Source organism: Mus caroli, chromosome 13, assembly GCF_900094665.2.
Source record: "Mus caroli chromosome 13, CAROLI_EIJ_v1.1, whole genome shotgun sequence".
NCBI lineage: Eukaryota > Metazoa > Chordata > Mammalia > Rodentia > Muridae > Mus > Mus caroli.
In genome coordinates, this window is record NC_034582.1 from 26,425,282 (window position 1) to 26,442,833 (window position 17,552).

Sequence of the window (17,552 nt, forward strand, 5' to 3'; positions counted from 1 at the left end):
TGCACTGCTACTGTGGAACACTCACCCGGAGCACTGCCACTACTCTGCATGGCTACTGTGGAACACTCACCTGGAGCACTGCCACTGCTCTGCATAGCTACTGAGGAACACTCACTGGAGCACTGCCACTACTCTGCATGGCTACTGTGGAACACTCACCTGGAGCACTGCCACTGCTCTGCACTGCTACTGTGGAACACTCACCCGGAGCACTGCCACTGCTCTGCACTGCTACTGAGGAACACTCACTGGAGCACTGCCACTGCTCTGCATGGCTACTGTGTAACACTCACCCGGAGCACTGCCACTGCTCTGCACTGCTACTGAGGAACACTCACTGGAGCACTGCCACTGCTCTGCACAGCTACTGAGGAACACTCACTGGAGCACTGCCACTGCTCTGCATGGCTATTGTGTAACACTCACCCGGAGCACTGCCACTGCTCTGCACTGCTACTGTGTAACACTCACCCGGAGCACTGCCACTGCTCTGCATAGCTATTGTGGAACACTCACCCGGAGCACTACCACTACTCTGCATGGCTACTGTGGAACACTCACCCGGAGCACTGCCACTGCTCTGCATGGCTACTGTGGAACACTCACCCGGAGCACTGCCACTACTCTGCACTGCTACTGTGGAACACTCACCCGGAGCACCTGCCTTTTTTGCTGGGAAATCCAGGAAAGCAGCATGGATAGAACCACACTCCTGTGAAGCTGGCAGAGCTCTGAACATCTCCCTGTGCACTCTACCCATGCATATAGGAATCCCTCAGATTCACACACTCACCACACACTAGTCTCAAAGCAGCTGATCATGAAAATGATCTTGACTTCTTGCTGACTAAAAAACAAAACATTATTTGAAAAACCATAACAGGAGCAAAAAGTAAATTTAGGTCCTTTCTTAAATCCAATAAGTATTAAAGCTGAAACCATTTTATGAGAAAACTACTGGAAAACTATTTTTTAAAAAATAGCAAACTGATTCCAAAAGCTGAGTTCAGCAGATCTTTCAGGGCAGAGTGGTTGGTAACTAGGGCAGTAACTTTGTGCCGGTTCACAGCAGTGGAGAAGACTGACATGGCTCCGGGCAGTGCTGTCAGACAGACACTGTCGTGCTAGATGTGCCACAAGTACTTACTGTTGCTCAGTCATCCAGGCCCTCAGTACTTAACACACTGGTGCTTGGTCATCCAGGCCTGTGCAAAGTGGTGTGGTTCCAGGGCTTACTCCGCGAAGCATGGGGAACATGAGAGCATCGTATTCTCTCTCATCTTTTTACTACCTGTCAATTTTCTAGAGTATGAAATGGAGCCCTTTCACTAAATCCCTTCAAAGTATACAAGTCTGAAGGAGCACATGGAAGTAGGGGTGATAACTTACTGTCATCTCGGCCAGACTGGAAGCTGCTCCCCCTCTTCAGTGACGCTGTCTGACTGAGGTGGCCCAGCACCGAGGGGCGCACATCGTTGTCTAGGTCGAGCATGGGGCTGTGCGGGCCTGGGTTACCTGGAAGAGAGATGGCATTCTGTGTAGTTTAATCTAGACTAGTGCTTCTTTACATCTCTTCCTTGCTCAACCATTTCACTCTTTTAAGTAAAGAATGAAAGTAAACATTTCCACAAATAGCTTTTGTTCTTCTATTTCTTGTGGTCCTGAGGATTAAGTCCAGGCACACAAGTAAAAGTTCTGCCACCAAACTACCTGTAGCCCTAAATAGGTTTATAAAGTCAGTTTCATTATATTACATGTGGATAACTCGACCTACCATTCTGGCTTAATACCAAGTTCTAAGAGACAGCATGGTGGAATTAATGTGTAGTTTGAGAAAGCATGCAGCAAAATCAGGTGTGGCGACACTGCAAAAGCAGACATTAAGAACTCAATGGCTACAAAACAAGAGCCATGCTTAGCTAGAAACCCACAATCTTCCAGGCCATGCTTCTCGTCCCTCTGCACACACAAAGGCCACAGCTCACACATGCTCACTCCTCTTCATCCATGTAAACTTCTATCTCTAATGATGCAACCACCACAGCTACTGCCTGGCCAGTGCTGCCCCAACTCAAACTGCTTTCCTCCTGTGCTGCCTCCACCATCCCTGGGGATGTGCTTCATGCTGCCAACTTCACGTTGTCCGTCAACAGCTTGTGCTGCTCACCTCCAAGGCAGCTCACCGTCTCCTCGGGGAAAAGAACTGAGTATTTTCTCTCTTCCCCACGTCTGGACCTTTCACAGACTACTCCCTCAGGATATGAGTGACTGATTTCAAGTTACTTACTAAAAACTGTTTATAATTCAATTTTAAAAGCATATGGATATTTTCAAGTTCTAAGGAAAAGTACCATTTATAAATTAAAATAATAATTTGATGAGAATAAGGTGATATTTCTATGGCAACACAGATGACAGCTATTCAATACCATCTAACAAGCATTTACTGAGCAATCGTATGTGCATTGTTCTGGAGGACTTTGGATTCTGGCTGACTTGGGGCAGTCAATTAACAAGCAGCTCAATATAACTGAAGCTGCTATTCAGAGAGCACAGTGAGAAGGAACAGGACCTTTCCCATGACTTCCTGTCACTGTGCATCACCAAACATGATATAGTACTGGCTACATTCTACAGTGGGTTTTACACAATGAAAGTTTTGTCACTTGGATAGCTTGCTTTCCCTCCCTTCCTTCCTTCCCTCCCTCCCTCCCTCCCTCCCTCAGTGGAGTACCATTATTTGTGGACCCTGTTCTGATGACTATGCTAACTGCTGCTGAACTATTTCCACGTTAAAACATATTACATATAAGACTTCTACAATCCAGAATGTAAAGTACAATGAGTGGTACAGGATGCAAAGCTTAAAACTGCAAACAATAAGTACGAGAGTTGATACTAATGGACTTGCAAGTCTCCTCCACACTGAGAGGGGTTATTTTGGCTGGGTGAGGTGGGAAGGCACATGCTAAAGTAGGCAGTACTGTTCTCTGATACTGGGTCCTAGCTTGCACAGAAAGGAGCATGCTAGCCGAACACAAGGCCTCCTTGCTCTCTCCATCCTGACTGTGGATGGAATCTGCTGCCTGGGCTTTACCCCCATGACTAACTTTGAATCTGACTGAGCAGGCTTGAAGCCTCTTCCCTGACATCTGCCTCTGCACAGCTTCTGTAACACTGCCGGCAAAAGGAATTCAGACAGAGAGGATAAAGCTATCTGAAATTGATTTCTTTCCATAGTAAATGGAAAATGTGTGGAAATTTTCATCATTTATGACATTTTACACACTGTAGTTTATACAGTCTTCACTGTTACTAAATATAGAAGAAATTAATATCAAAACACTAATTTCCTGATGTACCAGAAAGATAAAGGGGCTTAAGCTTAGTAACATGTTAAAAATATCTGAAAGTTCATAATGTGTAAATATGGACACTTAAAACATCACAAAATGTTTTTATTTTATGAATATATATTCCACATTATTTTCGTGGGATCTAAGGCTATACATTTATGATTAAGTAGGAAAGATTTTCTAGCCTCATGAAAATATATTATCTACATTTCTACAAATATTGGAATTAGCATCTCTTAAGTGGATCCTCAAAAAATGTTTTTCTCCTTAACTGGTACTTTGACTTTAAGTTATATGGTTTGATAATATTTGTAGTTTAGGAAGGCTTGAATTTTGAAACTTTCAAAATGATTGGTTCATCATTTTCTTTAACAATGATATTAATAACATGTTCTGTTCTGTCAGAAAGCACCACACTGGTGCTCTGCTAGCGACACATGAAAGAACTGCTTACTTGGTAATTAGCATCACCAGCAATAACTCAGGCAGGCAGGTACCTGAAGCAGCGCATGCCCAGCAGGTCACACTGCCACTCAGAATGATCTCTGTAAACATGTGAGCTGAGTGACCAGAAGGTGGCGCTGCAGGGCTACATGTAAGAGTTTAAGCAAGTTTGAGTTTAAGTCTCAAACTGTGGGCCCTGACCCCTTTGGCAACTAGCTCTCAAAAACATTTACATTATATTTCATAACAGTAGCAAAATTACAGTTATAAAGTAGCAACAATAATAATTTTATGGCTGGGGTCACCACAACATGAGGAGCTGTATTAAAGGGTCGCAGCACTCATTAGGAAGATTGAGAGTCACTTTTTAAACCCTCCAGCTCAGTGGCAGACACTAACCTAGAGTTTCTCTTCTCAAGGTTTAGTTTCTTTCCTCTGACCAAAGGTGTCACAGTGTGTTACAGAATGCCAGGGGCGGTATGAGTTTACGAGGAAATTTATTCAGACGTGTATTTTAAACAAACCATATATCACATATTATTATCATGTCAAAAATCAAAAGGCCTTGCAGATTCTGACATCCCTTGAAAGCTTCAATTACATGGCTTAATACTTTTATTTCTCAAGATGATTACAGATGAGTTGTTTTGATTATGAGTACTTGTATAGGACAATGAAGAACAAGAGAAATACCTTTTGTGTGTGTGTAAACTATAGAATCAGCGTAAGACTTTAAAATTCTCTACAAAAGTCAACCTTTTCTTCATTTATACCTTATGATACGATACAAGAAGCTTGAAAGAACCTGTTTATTATACAAAGCACACACAACTAGGATGGAAGAGACAATGGGTGACGAAGCGTACTGGCTGCTCTTGTGGGACACCCGCGTTCAGTTCCCAGGACCCACATGGGGCCAGCTCCAGGGCGATTCTGTTCCTTCTTCGGCTTCCTGGACACTGGTATCCATGTGCATATACTCACACACAGACTTGCATACACATACGTAATTTAAAATAAAATCATCTTTTTACAAAAACATATACGACTGAAGATGGTGTCACTTTGTATATTTTCTTTGAGAGCTCAGAGACCTGGCCACTGGGAATCAGCTGAGGACACCATTCTCCATCACCACACATTTCAGGCTTTAGCGTTTGCACTGGCCTTTTCTGTAGTGACATAAAACCACATTTGGCCCCATCCTTTTCAACCTAAGTTAACATTAATTTTAACAAATCAATTGTTTTCTTAGACATAATATTTGTCAAAAAGCAAAACTTTTTAAGTTTTTGGTGAGTGGTGCTTTGGGGAAGGCAGCTCCTGGCAGCACTGGGGATAAGGACTGGTTCTACTGTACTTTGGCATTACATCTGCAGCCCACAGGGAACTTTGAAAACTTGACTGTCAATTATGAGGCGACTGCATTTACTAAGTGTCTCCACATTAGGAACAGCAGTAGGGATTCATATGAAGAAAAAGCCCATGGCTCTCAGTAGCAGCTTACTATATTGAAAATTGGAGCTACAAAGATGAATGCTTTCCAACTATGAAACCCTCCTAGCTGTAAAATAATTATTTTATGACTGGGAGGGAGTTTCAATCTGAAGTTTTGCATCACTTGTGCAAAGTGCAAACCATGAACAAAGTGGAAAGCATGCATTTTGATTGGCAGTTGTTATTTGATTGCAGGTATAAAGTTTACCAGGTCACATTGAACATGAATCGCAACTACTCCTTGAATGAATGAATGACTCATAAGATTGAAACCCCCTTCACTATGGATCTGTAGAAGCGATCTGCTGCATAACTACCATGCAGATGACTCTGGAAAGCTCAAGCAGGTACAGAATCCTGCAGCACAGAGAGAGCGTCCCTCTGAAAGTCCATGCAGGAGGGAGACAACACCACCACAGTTTTAGGAGTAAAGCTTCACGTCTAGCCGCATCCTTCAGTTTCCACATCTAGTATCAATTGATAATTTGACCACATGTCTAAGACCCTGTAAGATACTTACCATTAAACTCATACACAATCAAAAGTTGGCATCTTATTTTTCCAGTTAAATTTTCTATAACCTCAAGAAGCAACATTCTTTATGCTCCTTCTAATGTGAAGTATGCAGAACAAATTAAAACAAACATTAAATCTGGAAATTACTTTTGAAAGAACATAAAACAGAACAGAAATCTTGTTTTACTAAAAGAAAAAACCAGTTGGAAGTTTGGTTTAGAAGTAGTGGATGTGTTCCTAGGGTCACTAAAGTCAGTCAGTCCTGGTCATGTCATCATTTGTCACCATTTGCTATAAATTTGAAACATTTCTGATTCTTACAAACTGTGAAATTTCCATTAGATAAAAGGGCTTCAGCTTTTAATTGTTTCAGAAAGAGCACTTGTAAGCTCACAAACGTAATGCGTGAACCTGAAACAGCTTCAAATAGCAATAGAACTTCTAGGAGATTCTATAAAAAGGAAAGGAAACTTTAGCATGTGTCATATATCTTGATTATCATGTATCTCATTTTTAAAAGCAAGGATTTTCCTTTTTTTAAATGCAAATATTTCGTTGTTTAGCAGGCTCCGTCCATAAAGCCTACAGCTGCGCAGCCAGGGGACACCTTCACTGTGTCTCCATGCCTCCTGTAGCAAGTTTCTCACAGTCTACAATAGTGGGGGTTGAGGGGGAGGACACTGATCCACGGCCCCAGATTCAGGAGGGCAGCCTACTTCCTTGCCACCCTTAAACACCTTTGAACACACTTTCCTGTGCACAGCGGGTCCTTGTCCTGCTCTGCAGCCCGACCACCCACTGTTGCTTGTTGACCAAACATGTAGGCCCAGGAGCCTCCAGGCAGAGGCAGATTCCTTTCAAGCACCACACAGAGGAATTTCAGTGCCAAGGCTGGGGTGGGGGTGGGTGTATCAAGGCAGAATTACAAATTCCTCATGAATTCGACCTGTGTCAACAGATAAAAATGCTCTTTGATCTTCGGATTCTATATATTAGAGCTCCAACAGAACAGTTTCCTCAATTTCAAGGGAATAATTTAATCCAAATTAACCCAAAGGACGTAGTCAACATGCAGTTTGCCTCACTCACATTTGAGCTTCCCAATTGGGTTCTAGGCCACATTTCTGGTGTGTACTTCAACATCAAAACAACAGTTTAAAAAAGGAAATAAATTTTGAATACAAAATTAAAGAAGTGAACTTTCAAGACGCTAGAAGAGCCCCTGGCCAGTGAAATCGTTTGTAATAAAGTAGGTATAGGAGTAGCCAAAAAGGGTAACCTGTGCTTTTGAGGAAACCTTTCTGTATTATGCAGTCAGAGAGCTATAAACATCGGATAATACAGAACAAGACAACTACCTGCAAATGTCACCGTTTTACTGTTGCCTTGCACATGTTCTAAACCGGGCGTACCCGACATTTACTGTTAAACCTTACTTTCTACTAGGAAGAAAGGACAGGATTAGTTAGCACCAAGTGGAAGTGGCCCTCACTGCAAGAAGTCTTCAAGCTGTACAGTAAGCCACAGAGAATCAGCTGCAGGGGGCAACCCAAAGAAGAGCTCCTGTGACAAAGCCTTGGTGATCTATCTGTGTAAAACAAAAAGGTGAGCAGGTCTCCTGATGAGAGAACAAGATCCAGTTCTTCCCTGTGGCACACACAACAGTTCTTACTCTACTGTGCAGACCGGAAACACCACTGAAAAGGCACACCTAATTCATAAAGCCTTAACCACTTTTTAAAAAGTGCCTAAGTTACTGGTGAAAATTATTGGTCTTTATTTTTATTTGAAAGGTAAAATTCTCATTCTGCTTGTTAGTTTTCTGTCAACTTGACACAAGTCAAAAAGTTATCTGGGAAGAACTTTAATTGAGACAATGCCTCCATCGCACTGGCCTGTAGGAAGTCTGTGGAACATTTTCTTGATTAATGGTTCACATGGGAGGGCCTGTGGGGGCTGCCACCCCTGGGCAGATGGGCTTGGCTTGTATAAAAAACTAAGCTGAGCAAGACAGTAAACAGCATTCCTCCAGGGCTTCTTGCTTTCGTTCTGCTCCATAGTTCCTGACTGCCCCTGCTGAGTTCCTGCCTGACTTCTCAACGGTGGACTATAATTCATCAGTTGAAATGAAGCCTTCCTTCTACCTACAATTAGCTTTGGTCAGTGTTTTATCACAGCAACAGAAAAGTAAACTAAAAGTCACCAAATTTTATATATATATACACACACACATATATAAAATACATATATATATATTTCAAAATCTACAATCAATTGTGTTTTTAAAAATTGTTAATTTGTATTCTGGCAAATACAACTGTTTATATACACTTATGCTACTTTCAGACATAGGAACAATTTCTAATGTGGGCACTCTGAATCCAATTCATGATGTTCTTTCTTCCTGCTTCTGAAAACCCAAACACACACACACACACACACACACACACACACAGACACACAGAGAGAGAGGAGAATAGAAACCCTTGCCCTCCCTTGGCTGGGGAGAAGAATGCTGCTTTGGACTCAGCACTTGTCCTGTGCTTCCCTCTCCTGCATCCACTTTATCCTGTGCAGCCCCGTAGAGCTCCCAGACTTAAAACAGGTACCAAATCCTGCCAAACATTCCCTCTTCTAAAGCCAATTTAAAACACACTGTTATTACGGCATGTAAAAAAACAACGGTCCAGGTGAAGGAATCCCTCCAAGGAGTCTGCTACTAGACACTTCCATACTGCCTAGGGGTTATGTGCCCAATACCAGAGGACTTAGCTGTAGGAAAAAGATGCAGACCAACCTGAATCGCCCCTGCACTTGCTCCAGTAGTGTCTTCTCTTTCCTTCTCCTTCTAAGGGCTATCATTCAGGGCGTGCTATAGCAAACACTGAGAGTCACTCACTCAGTCTCAGTGTTTCAGTCTCCAGGAAATGAACTCCATAATGAACCCTTCCTAATGTACAAACCACACTATAACTTTAAAGTAAAAGTTATAATTTTTAAAAAGTATTTAATATGTGAATAACTTATGTCTACTGTCTTAACTATGGAAATTTTTTTTTTTTGTAACTCTAAAGAAAATTCAGTGAAGCCAACAGTTTCCTAATGAGGAGTGCAATTTACTCTAATACATGGAAACTACCCTACTCTTCCATTAGGAAAACATTAGAATTGTATTAGCAACCTATCTATTTAAAATGCTTATGGAGAAAAATGTGTACATAAAGATAATTGCTATATTTAGATAAATATCAACAAAAGCATAGCTCATTTGTAGATCCTGACTACTGAATGAGCTTCAGTTGGAAATGAAACCCTCTGTATCTTAAAGTTTTTGGACAAATATCTTTAGTTTTATCAGTGAGTATTTAACAATCTACTAGATGTTTGAAATCATTAAAACATCTTATTTTGTTGGCTGGTTGGTTTACAGTGCATCAAACCCAGGGGATTGTGCATGCGGAGCTGTGAGGCACTTTGAGCAGCTCACTGCCTGCAGCCCACTCACCACTGTGAACACTGAGAAAAAGCCAGTCAGGTGTGACATGTCCCCTCCAAGTCTTCAAAGACACCCTGAGCCATGTGCGAATGTTTCTTCCTTCTGTTGTGTGTCTATTTTTAAGAACTCATTGCTTACATAAGTTTGGCTCCTCTTCTAAATGCCCCTCACTGAGCTCTGATTCTAGGAAGTCCTTGTGGAAGCCCTAACTAGAGCACAGATCCAAAGACGCAAGACCAAGCTGACGGCCTTTCCCCCAGTTTACCAGACAGCCAGCTGCTCAGAGAGTTAAACTCAAGCCATTTTAGGAACAAAGAAGAAGACACCTTTGAAGGCCACCTTTCAAAGTCCTGTTTGAGAATCCCAGCAGGGGGTTAACCAAAGGCTTTTCCTGCCAGGAAACCTTAAGACATACTCTAATTTTGGACCTATTTCATAGGAATTCCTAGAGACCAATCCTCAGGCGGTGGAAAAAGTTTAACTTGTGCAATGGTTCAGAGTATTGAGTGGTGTGCACCTAGGGCACCAGAAATGGCATAGTCACTCAGTTTAGGCTAAAAAGAACACAATACTCAAATCCTGCATCTGTATTTAAACCTTCAAAATCAGGTCTTATAACGTACATAAATCATGAAATTTTAAAAAACTAAAAATGCTTATGTTTTTCCAACATAAAACACTGCTTTTCTCTCCTGACACTTTTCCTCAATGTAAAAAAATCCCAAAGGTCATATCTGAGCTTCTGGGTCAGGACCCAGGGACCAGGGAGGGAATCTGGGAATGCCAGCTCTCTGAGGAAGGTTGAGCCCTCCCATTGAGTCATTTCATTTCATTCCCAGAGCAGCATCTGCCAGGGTGACTGTACACTAATATTGTAACAACTGAAGTCCAAAGGAGGCCCTCCCAGTCCTCGATACAGATCATGTGTATAAAGGCCATTTTTTTTAAAAGACACCAAGAATTCTTTCCCTGCTTTTAATATTTATAGCCTATCTATTTAAACTGGATTTTATTTCACAAACTGTCTCAGTTCTTAGCCACTGTTTTGTCTGGGTTTAAACAACTGCATTCATTTCTCTTCTCTAGAGTTAGTAGTCTAAGTGCAGTGACTAGAATAGAAAGCCTTCAGATCCACTGTTTTTAGATTGAAAGGACAGCCAGCTTTCATTGTGAGATGAGGTCCTGAGACTACCCTCTGAGCACCATGGCACCTTAACAACGGAGTTCTAGATGAAATGCAGGCATCATCATTTCAGAGCACACACACCGCCTCTAAACAGCATCTGACAGCTGGAATATTAGTCACCTTCTCACATGCAGGACCTACAACAGACAGCTACAATCAAGACCACCAAGCTTGCGCCAGGCAGTCCAGCACTCTGGCTCTGAACACAGGGGTCGGTCAAATCAAGCCACAAGCACCATCAGGTAGGCTGATGGCAATGATGCTTTCCACCCCTGCCACCCCTGAGTCCTGAAGCTCTAGAGGGAAAGCTAGAGGTATCCTGCTCAGATGCAAACATAATTTCTGGGCCCCTTCTAGCAGTCACCTTCATCTTCTTAGTGTCAACTCAGACCACATTCTTAAGCTGAGGATAACAGTTCAATAGATTACTACTTAATATCGTACAACCTTTCCTTAATAAAATCCACCTATGACAGAAAATGAACATCAAAAAACAGAGAAAGTAGACTTGGCTCATCTAGCTTGGGAAGTTTCAGTACAGATCTTCCTAAGTAGCCTGGGACTAACCTGCCTTTCTGGCAGAGAAATCCCACTCTGATGGAGTACTTGCCACAACAGAGCAGCACAGGCACATGTGGACTGGTATGTTGTCATTCACAGGTCTGGAGAGAACAGGATGGTGCAACCAGAAAAGTATCTGAACAGGCATTCCTTCCCATCATCAGTGTGTACTGAGAAGGTACATCTGCCAGTCGTTGCTGTGACACCTCCTCACAAAGGAAATCCAACATGTCACATTAGGAACGTATGACTGATGGAGGACCCACATACTTAGTGGATCTTCTTCCACTCTGCCTTACGTTGTAATACTTAAGAAAATTGTGAGTGTCTGCTACAAATTCATCAACCACTATAGATTACATGAAAGAACAACTGTTTATTCCCTGTAAACTTACACTTAAGGCATGTGTTTTAGCTGAAGACTGCCCCTCACACACAGACCTGTACACCATCATTACACTGCCTGCCAAACTGTGTGTGTTAAAGGGGAGCAAATCCAATGGCATATACTCATATAATGCTGACATGAAAACATCCTTCTGCAAAAAGGGTCAAAGCAAATGCATTTTCTCTAGTAACTGGCTCTTCTGAGATAGGAGACAAACTGCACGTGTACTGGGCATATCTGCCAATTCATCTACAGAAGTATCAGTTAAAAAGTGATGGTAGCATTGTTTCCTGGCTTTTGGTTAGGATCAAGTATAAAAGGGGATTGTGTAAACACCTAGGAAGGACTCTAGATAAAATTAAATTGAGCTTGAAATTTAACAGGTATTTGTTATTAATAAGTTATTAAGATTAGGCATAGTAGTATATGCCTACAATTCCAGGACTCAGAAAACTGAGACCAGAGGACCACTGCAAGGTCTAGACCAGCCTGGGCTTCATAAAAAATCTTGACTCAAAAGAAACAAACAAACAAACAAACAAGACACCTCCAAATAAAAATAAAATATTGATATTTCAAGTACTCATATTGGTACTTCGATCTAAAATTTTTAAATAATCCTTGCCTCTAAAAATGCACAGATAATTATGTGGTCAACTTCAAATATATAGGATGAGGGAGAGGGAAGTAACAGATGAAGGATTAGCTAACAACTGATTAAACTAAGCTAGGTATATGAGAAATTGTGTATGCATACATATATGTGGGTGTCAATGTGTGTGTGTGTGTGTGTGTGTGTGTCTTTGCGAATATGCTTCGTGACTAGGGCATGTGTAAGGTCCCAAAGTCAGTCCCCAGCACTGTGTGTATGCATGTACATGCATGTGGTTTTCTAAAATGAAATATTAAAACTGCTTCTTCAAAAGATCACATCAATCTTTTAATTAAATGTTTTATGTTAAAATTACTTACATTCAGCGCTAATTAGACTTGAGGTTATTAATAATAAAAAGAAAAAATAAAAAGACATAAATTAGGGATACTAGGAGAAATTGGAGGAAGATAATATTGGTTAAATGTGACCTTTTAAAGAATAAAAACTAATGTTTAAAAATTATTTTAATAATTCATATTAGCATTTATTAGTAACAAAACAAAGGTAAATTTAAGCCTAGTCAGAAGACTAGAGGAAAAATTAAATTCGACAATAACCTATGTAAATTTGCATAGTGAGTTTAGGAAATTACATGGTATTGCCATGAAGTCTGCAGAGTGGTTCAAAGAGCTGTAAGGTACTGTTTTACTTTCAATTAAGAAAAACAGCCTACTAAATAAACTAGGTAAAGCTTGTAACTAACATCCTCTCAATTAATGAGGAAGTTCTACACAAATTTACAGGAAAAAACCCAAGAGGAATCTGATTACATGTAATACTTTTTCACTTTCTCTTTTGAAATGCTCATTTTAAGTACATTCATACATGCATACATAGGAATACATAGCATGAAGTTGAAAAGAGGGGCTGGGCATGAAGTCAGGTGACAGAACACTTGTCTCGCACACACAAGCGCCATGCTCCCAACCGTAGTATGGAGTAAAATCAAGATTCAAATTCTCTCAGGCAAAAGTGGCATGAAATTTTCTGGGATGCTGTCTTCACATGAGCATGCTGAAATATCTCAGAAATCTGTATACTTTCATACTAAATTATCTCTTTAGACAGGCATAGGTAAGAAAGTCCATAGTCAGAATGCATCCTGCGTGTAGCAAGCAAACCATGACAGTGTTGAGCACCATCTACCATGCCTCTAGACACCCTCCTTGTCTTCCTGCTACCAGGCTAGGTACTCCTGCACTATGACTTCATACGAGTCTGCATTCTGCGCTTCCCAACCTTTTCACAATTACTATCAAACATGCACTTATGGCATTCGAAAAATTCTATGTCCCATAGGCCCAAAGCTCAGGAGGTCTGCTCAGCACTGTCTTGTGACTCTAGCCAGCACCCTGGGGATGCAGCCTGTACTCATGACTTGTACTCAGGGTCTCAGAACCTAGCAGACCGAGCCAGTCTTTAACCTGTGGGCTGCGTGAGCCACAGGTCAACCATTAACACAGCCTAGCAGCACATTACAATAAGTTTACGTAAAACTAGATTCTGAGGACTGTTTTTTCCCCTTTCTTATTTTGTCTGTCAGTTGGGTGGGCTGGTTTGTTTGTTTTGTAAACTCTCAAGCTTGAAAACTTGAACTTTGTAGACCACAGTTTTCTGACACAATGTCAAAAGGCTGGACATGCCTATAGGAGGCTAGTCAATGACAGATGTTAAAACCACCCTAAGATTCTGATGGTCAGTCAACAGAACAGAGCAGACTCAAAAATGACTGGCTGACACATATATATAAAAGGACTTGTAAGATTTCCGAAGATGTTCCATATCATATACTGTCATCTTCCCTTGCAACAAATACAAGACAATTATTGACAATTGAGATTGTGGCATCAGTTCATGATACATAGGGTTTCCAAAGTATCAAACTCAGAAACAGAATTGGAACTGAAAAAACCACATACACTAAAGACAGCTCACTCAAGACAAATAAACTACAAATGAAGGCTCTCTTCCCAGCTACCACTCTGTGGGGCCGCAATGTTGACCTCGTGTTGTTTGTTCCTTCCCATTCTGGGGACCTGGCTGCTGTCTCTATTCCCTTCCCAGGTGTCTAAGGCACTGCAGCTACTCTCACCAAGGATACCAGTGGCACCCTTGCTGCTCAACCCATGATGCCTTTGTTCTTCTCTCTTAATTTTAAAACCAGGAACACTCATTTTTGATTTTTTGAAACCATGTTGTCATGTGGCCATGCTATCCCTGTGACCACTTCTTCACTGTTGCCATTCCAGGTTTGCATTCTTGCAGTCACTTAGTGAGGCCACTCCAGATTCTGCTCTTGGTTTTCTATTTTGTTTTTTCCATCTTCATGAATGAATGCATGAATAGCAAGGGACAGTCTGGGCGCAAACAAGCTCCAAGTCTCTGCATCTTTAGCTCCAAACAACTACCTCTTGGATAGATCTGTCTTCCTTCATGACAGACAATTCCAAACTCACCTGTCAAATGCGAGTTAGGGGCACATTCTATGTTTCCTAGTTCTCAATAGTCCACCATGTTACTGAACTACTCCAGGCAGTTATTCCTGCCCAAGTCCTATCCAGGCTACTTCCTAAGCAGCCCGGACTCCTCCCCTGTACTGGCACCACTCTGCTGCTATAGAATCCCTCCTTGTCCATTCTCAGATATGCCGTTTCCCTGCTTGGACAATTGCATATTTCTGCTCTCTGGACAGCCTCCCAACTCCTCCAAGCAGCTAATAAGGTCCATTACTTCACCATTTTACTATAGCCTGAACTCTTGTAGCTTTCATCACGTGCTTCCCTCCAGCCACAGAGAACGCAAGGCTGCCTCTGGCTCCCTGATGTTCTTTCTAGAATAAGTTTTCCTCAAGTCCAATCTTTCTTCTTTCAGTACAGATCTCACAACACTCCTTCCCTGACCCTCAAAGCCTGGATCATAATTTGCTCCTGTGTGACATATTATACAGCATCCCAATGGTCAGTTACCTGTCAGCTCCTTCACCATGCTAGAAGCACATACAAGTCAGACCCTTGGGACTGCACTACAACTGAAGCACAGTCACTAATATGTTTTTGCTGAGTGACAGAATTAAACAAAGAAAAGTCAATAAACATGCACATAAACATAGCTTTAATTTCTTTTTTTAAACTTACTCCAGGATCCTAGACAGCAGTTCCTTACTTGAGCTAGAGGTTATCTGGTAGCTACTTCTGATTCTTAGGTAATATGGAGCCTCTGTAAGCTATCTTCTCAAACTGACTATGTGAAACATTCTTCTCAGTTAACTTCCTTGAAAATCATTGTCATTTTTCTTTTCATTACTGGTCTGTCTCAACATTTTAATTGCCTAGCTGCATGTTTAATATGTTTCCTTTCCTCTGCTGGTAGCTCTGGGAGACAGAGCCTGCTTCTGTTTCACTCACCACTGTCTATCTAGCACTTGGTATTTGCCTGACTCACAAGTGACTCTGGACATGTCTGATGAAGAGTGGAACTTACCAGGGGCTGATACAATGTCTACAGAATCATGTCCCCTCTTGTAAAATTAACTCTTCTATAAAATAAGGTTCTGTCTATAGCACTAGTCAACAACATCCACAGATTTCTGAAAAAGTGTTCTCTCTCTCTTTTACTTTTGGCACTTGCTTTGGTACTGTGAGGGGCAGTACTGAACAGTAGGGCAGAGGGCCGACAACAATGAAGACAGGTACCAAGATCAGGAAAATCTCATCTTCATCCCCTTAACTACTAAGCACTAACAAGCAAGTGAGCTGGAAGAGAATCTCTTGCCTTTTAGGCTCTTCATGTGGCCTTCTTTGCAGTCCTGCATGAGCTTGAGGGTCCACTTGTGCTGAGCTCCAATACACTGCCAAGCAGGGTCGCCAGGTGCATGGAGGTCGGAAAGATACCTGAGAAGGCAAAGCATGGGCTCCTGTTATAACAGCAAAGGCTAAAACTTAACAAACTAGTAAAGCACTTGCCAATATTTGTCTTTAGTACTTAGTTTATACTGAAATATACTACACTGTTTTCATCAATAGTAAATGACAAAGCTGTTGGGTTTTTACTCTTTTTAAAATTGTATGTGAATGTATGTTTTGCCTTCATTACATAAGTATACCATGTGAGTTCCTGGTGCTGGTTGAGGTCAGAAGATGGTACTGAATGTCCTGAAACTGGTGTCACAGGCAGCTCTGAGCTGCCATGTGGGTACTAGAACTGAACTTAGGTCCTTTAGAAGAGCAGCAAGTGCATGTAACCCAGCGGTAGGATTTCAATTTATCTCTTTGCCAAATAATCAACAAAAAAGACAAAACTGGTTCAACAAAGGCCAAAGGTTGTAAGGATTTGGTGAGAACACTTCTTTACATTTAGACTTATTTTTATTTTATTTAAAGAAAAACATGACAGAAAAAAATCAAAGGGGTGGATAGAGTGAAAAGAAAAGAGGAGGGGGCCAAAGACAGAGAGATAAAGAGAGTGGGGAGGAAGAAAACAGCTGACCAATAGTGATCAGAAGAATTCTACCTCGCATTTACCAATTGCACTTGGTATACTGGCCATCCCTCCTGTTCTCTACCCTACAGATCCACAAGTCACAGACCACATTACAGGACGCATTCGCCACAACCGTGCAATGCAAAACTGCTTGGGGCAGGTTTTCTTTTTTGTTTGAGGAAGAGGGAGACACTAACTTTACATATATAAACAGTCACTTCTCTCAAGTTTTTTTCTATTATTCAAGAGTCATTTCATTAAACCTAGGTGGGAGCCAGCAGAGGAAACTGGGTGAATTTCCCTGCCCCCAATCTCTTTTAGTACAAAATACAGCCACTGGATGGCAATGTGACACTATTCTACAATGACTTCCATATGAGGCCACTAAGATTTAAGGTTTCTTTGACAGCATGCACTTACCTCTAGAGGGTAAATTAATGTACAACTGAGAAACTATTTCTCTATAAAATGTAAAGCAAATGGATGCTTTCTTAACTTTCAACAGTTCTTAAAATATTTAAAGTTTTCTTTGTACAAGAAATACTCAAATCCATGTAGACAATTTAAATATATTTCAATCAAAAATTCTCTGTCAAACATTACTCGTTTGGTTCTGAGCCCTTATATAATACACACATATCAACTCTAGAAGTATGTTCAAATGAACTTATTGCACTAAAATACTTTTTAACCCTCAGCTATCATTTGCCTTGAGGTTAAAAATTTGTGGTCTATGAAAATGTTCATTGATGGTTACAAGCTGTGACCTTAGCCGTGTCTTAATCACTGTGGGGCATACCCACATTTCTTCAGTAGTGGGTACTCATTACTCAGACATCTCAATTAGCAGCTAATTAGAGGAGAAACAAATCCATTTTGTAATAAGTTCACAACAAACAAGATGTTGAATAGAAACCTGACATGCATTAGGAATGCGCCAGGCAACCCTGACCTTCAGGAGCTAATAGCCAGAG

General features: G+C 41.3%; 1 protein-coding gene across 1 annotated transcript in view; it reads right to left on the bottom strand.

Moving 5' to 3' along the window:
* The window catches only part of Exoc2 (exocyst complex component 2), a 160,727-nt gene that overhangs the window by 70,906 nt on the left and 72,269 nt on the right, over nt 1–17,552 (bottom strand). The window contains exons 11-12 of the mRNA XM_021180205.2: nt 15,871–15,989; nt 1,390–1,515 (exon numbers count right to left, since the gene is read on the bottom strand). Of these exons, the coding sequence (XP_021035864.1) occupies nt 1,390–1,515; nt 15,871–15,989 (245 nt within the window). The remainder of the gene's footprint in view (nt 1–1,389; nt 1,516–15,870; nt 15,990–17,552) is intronic.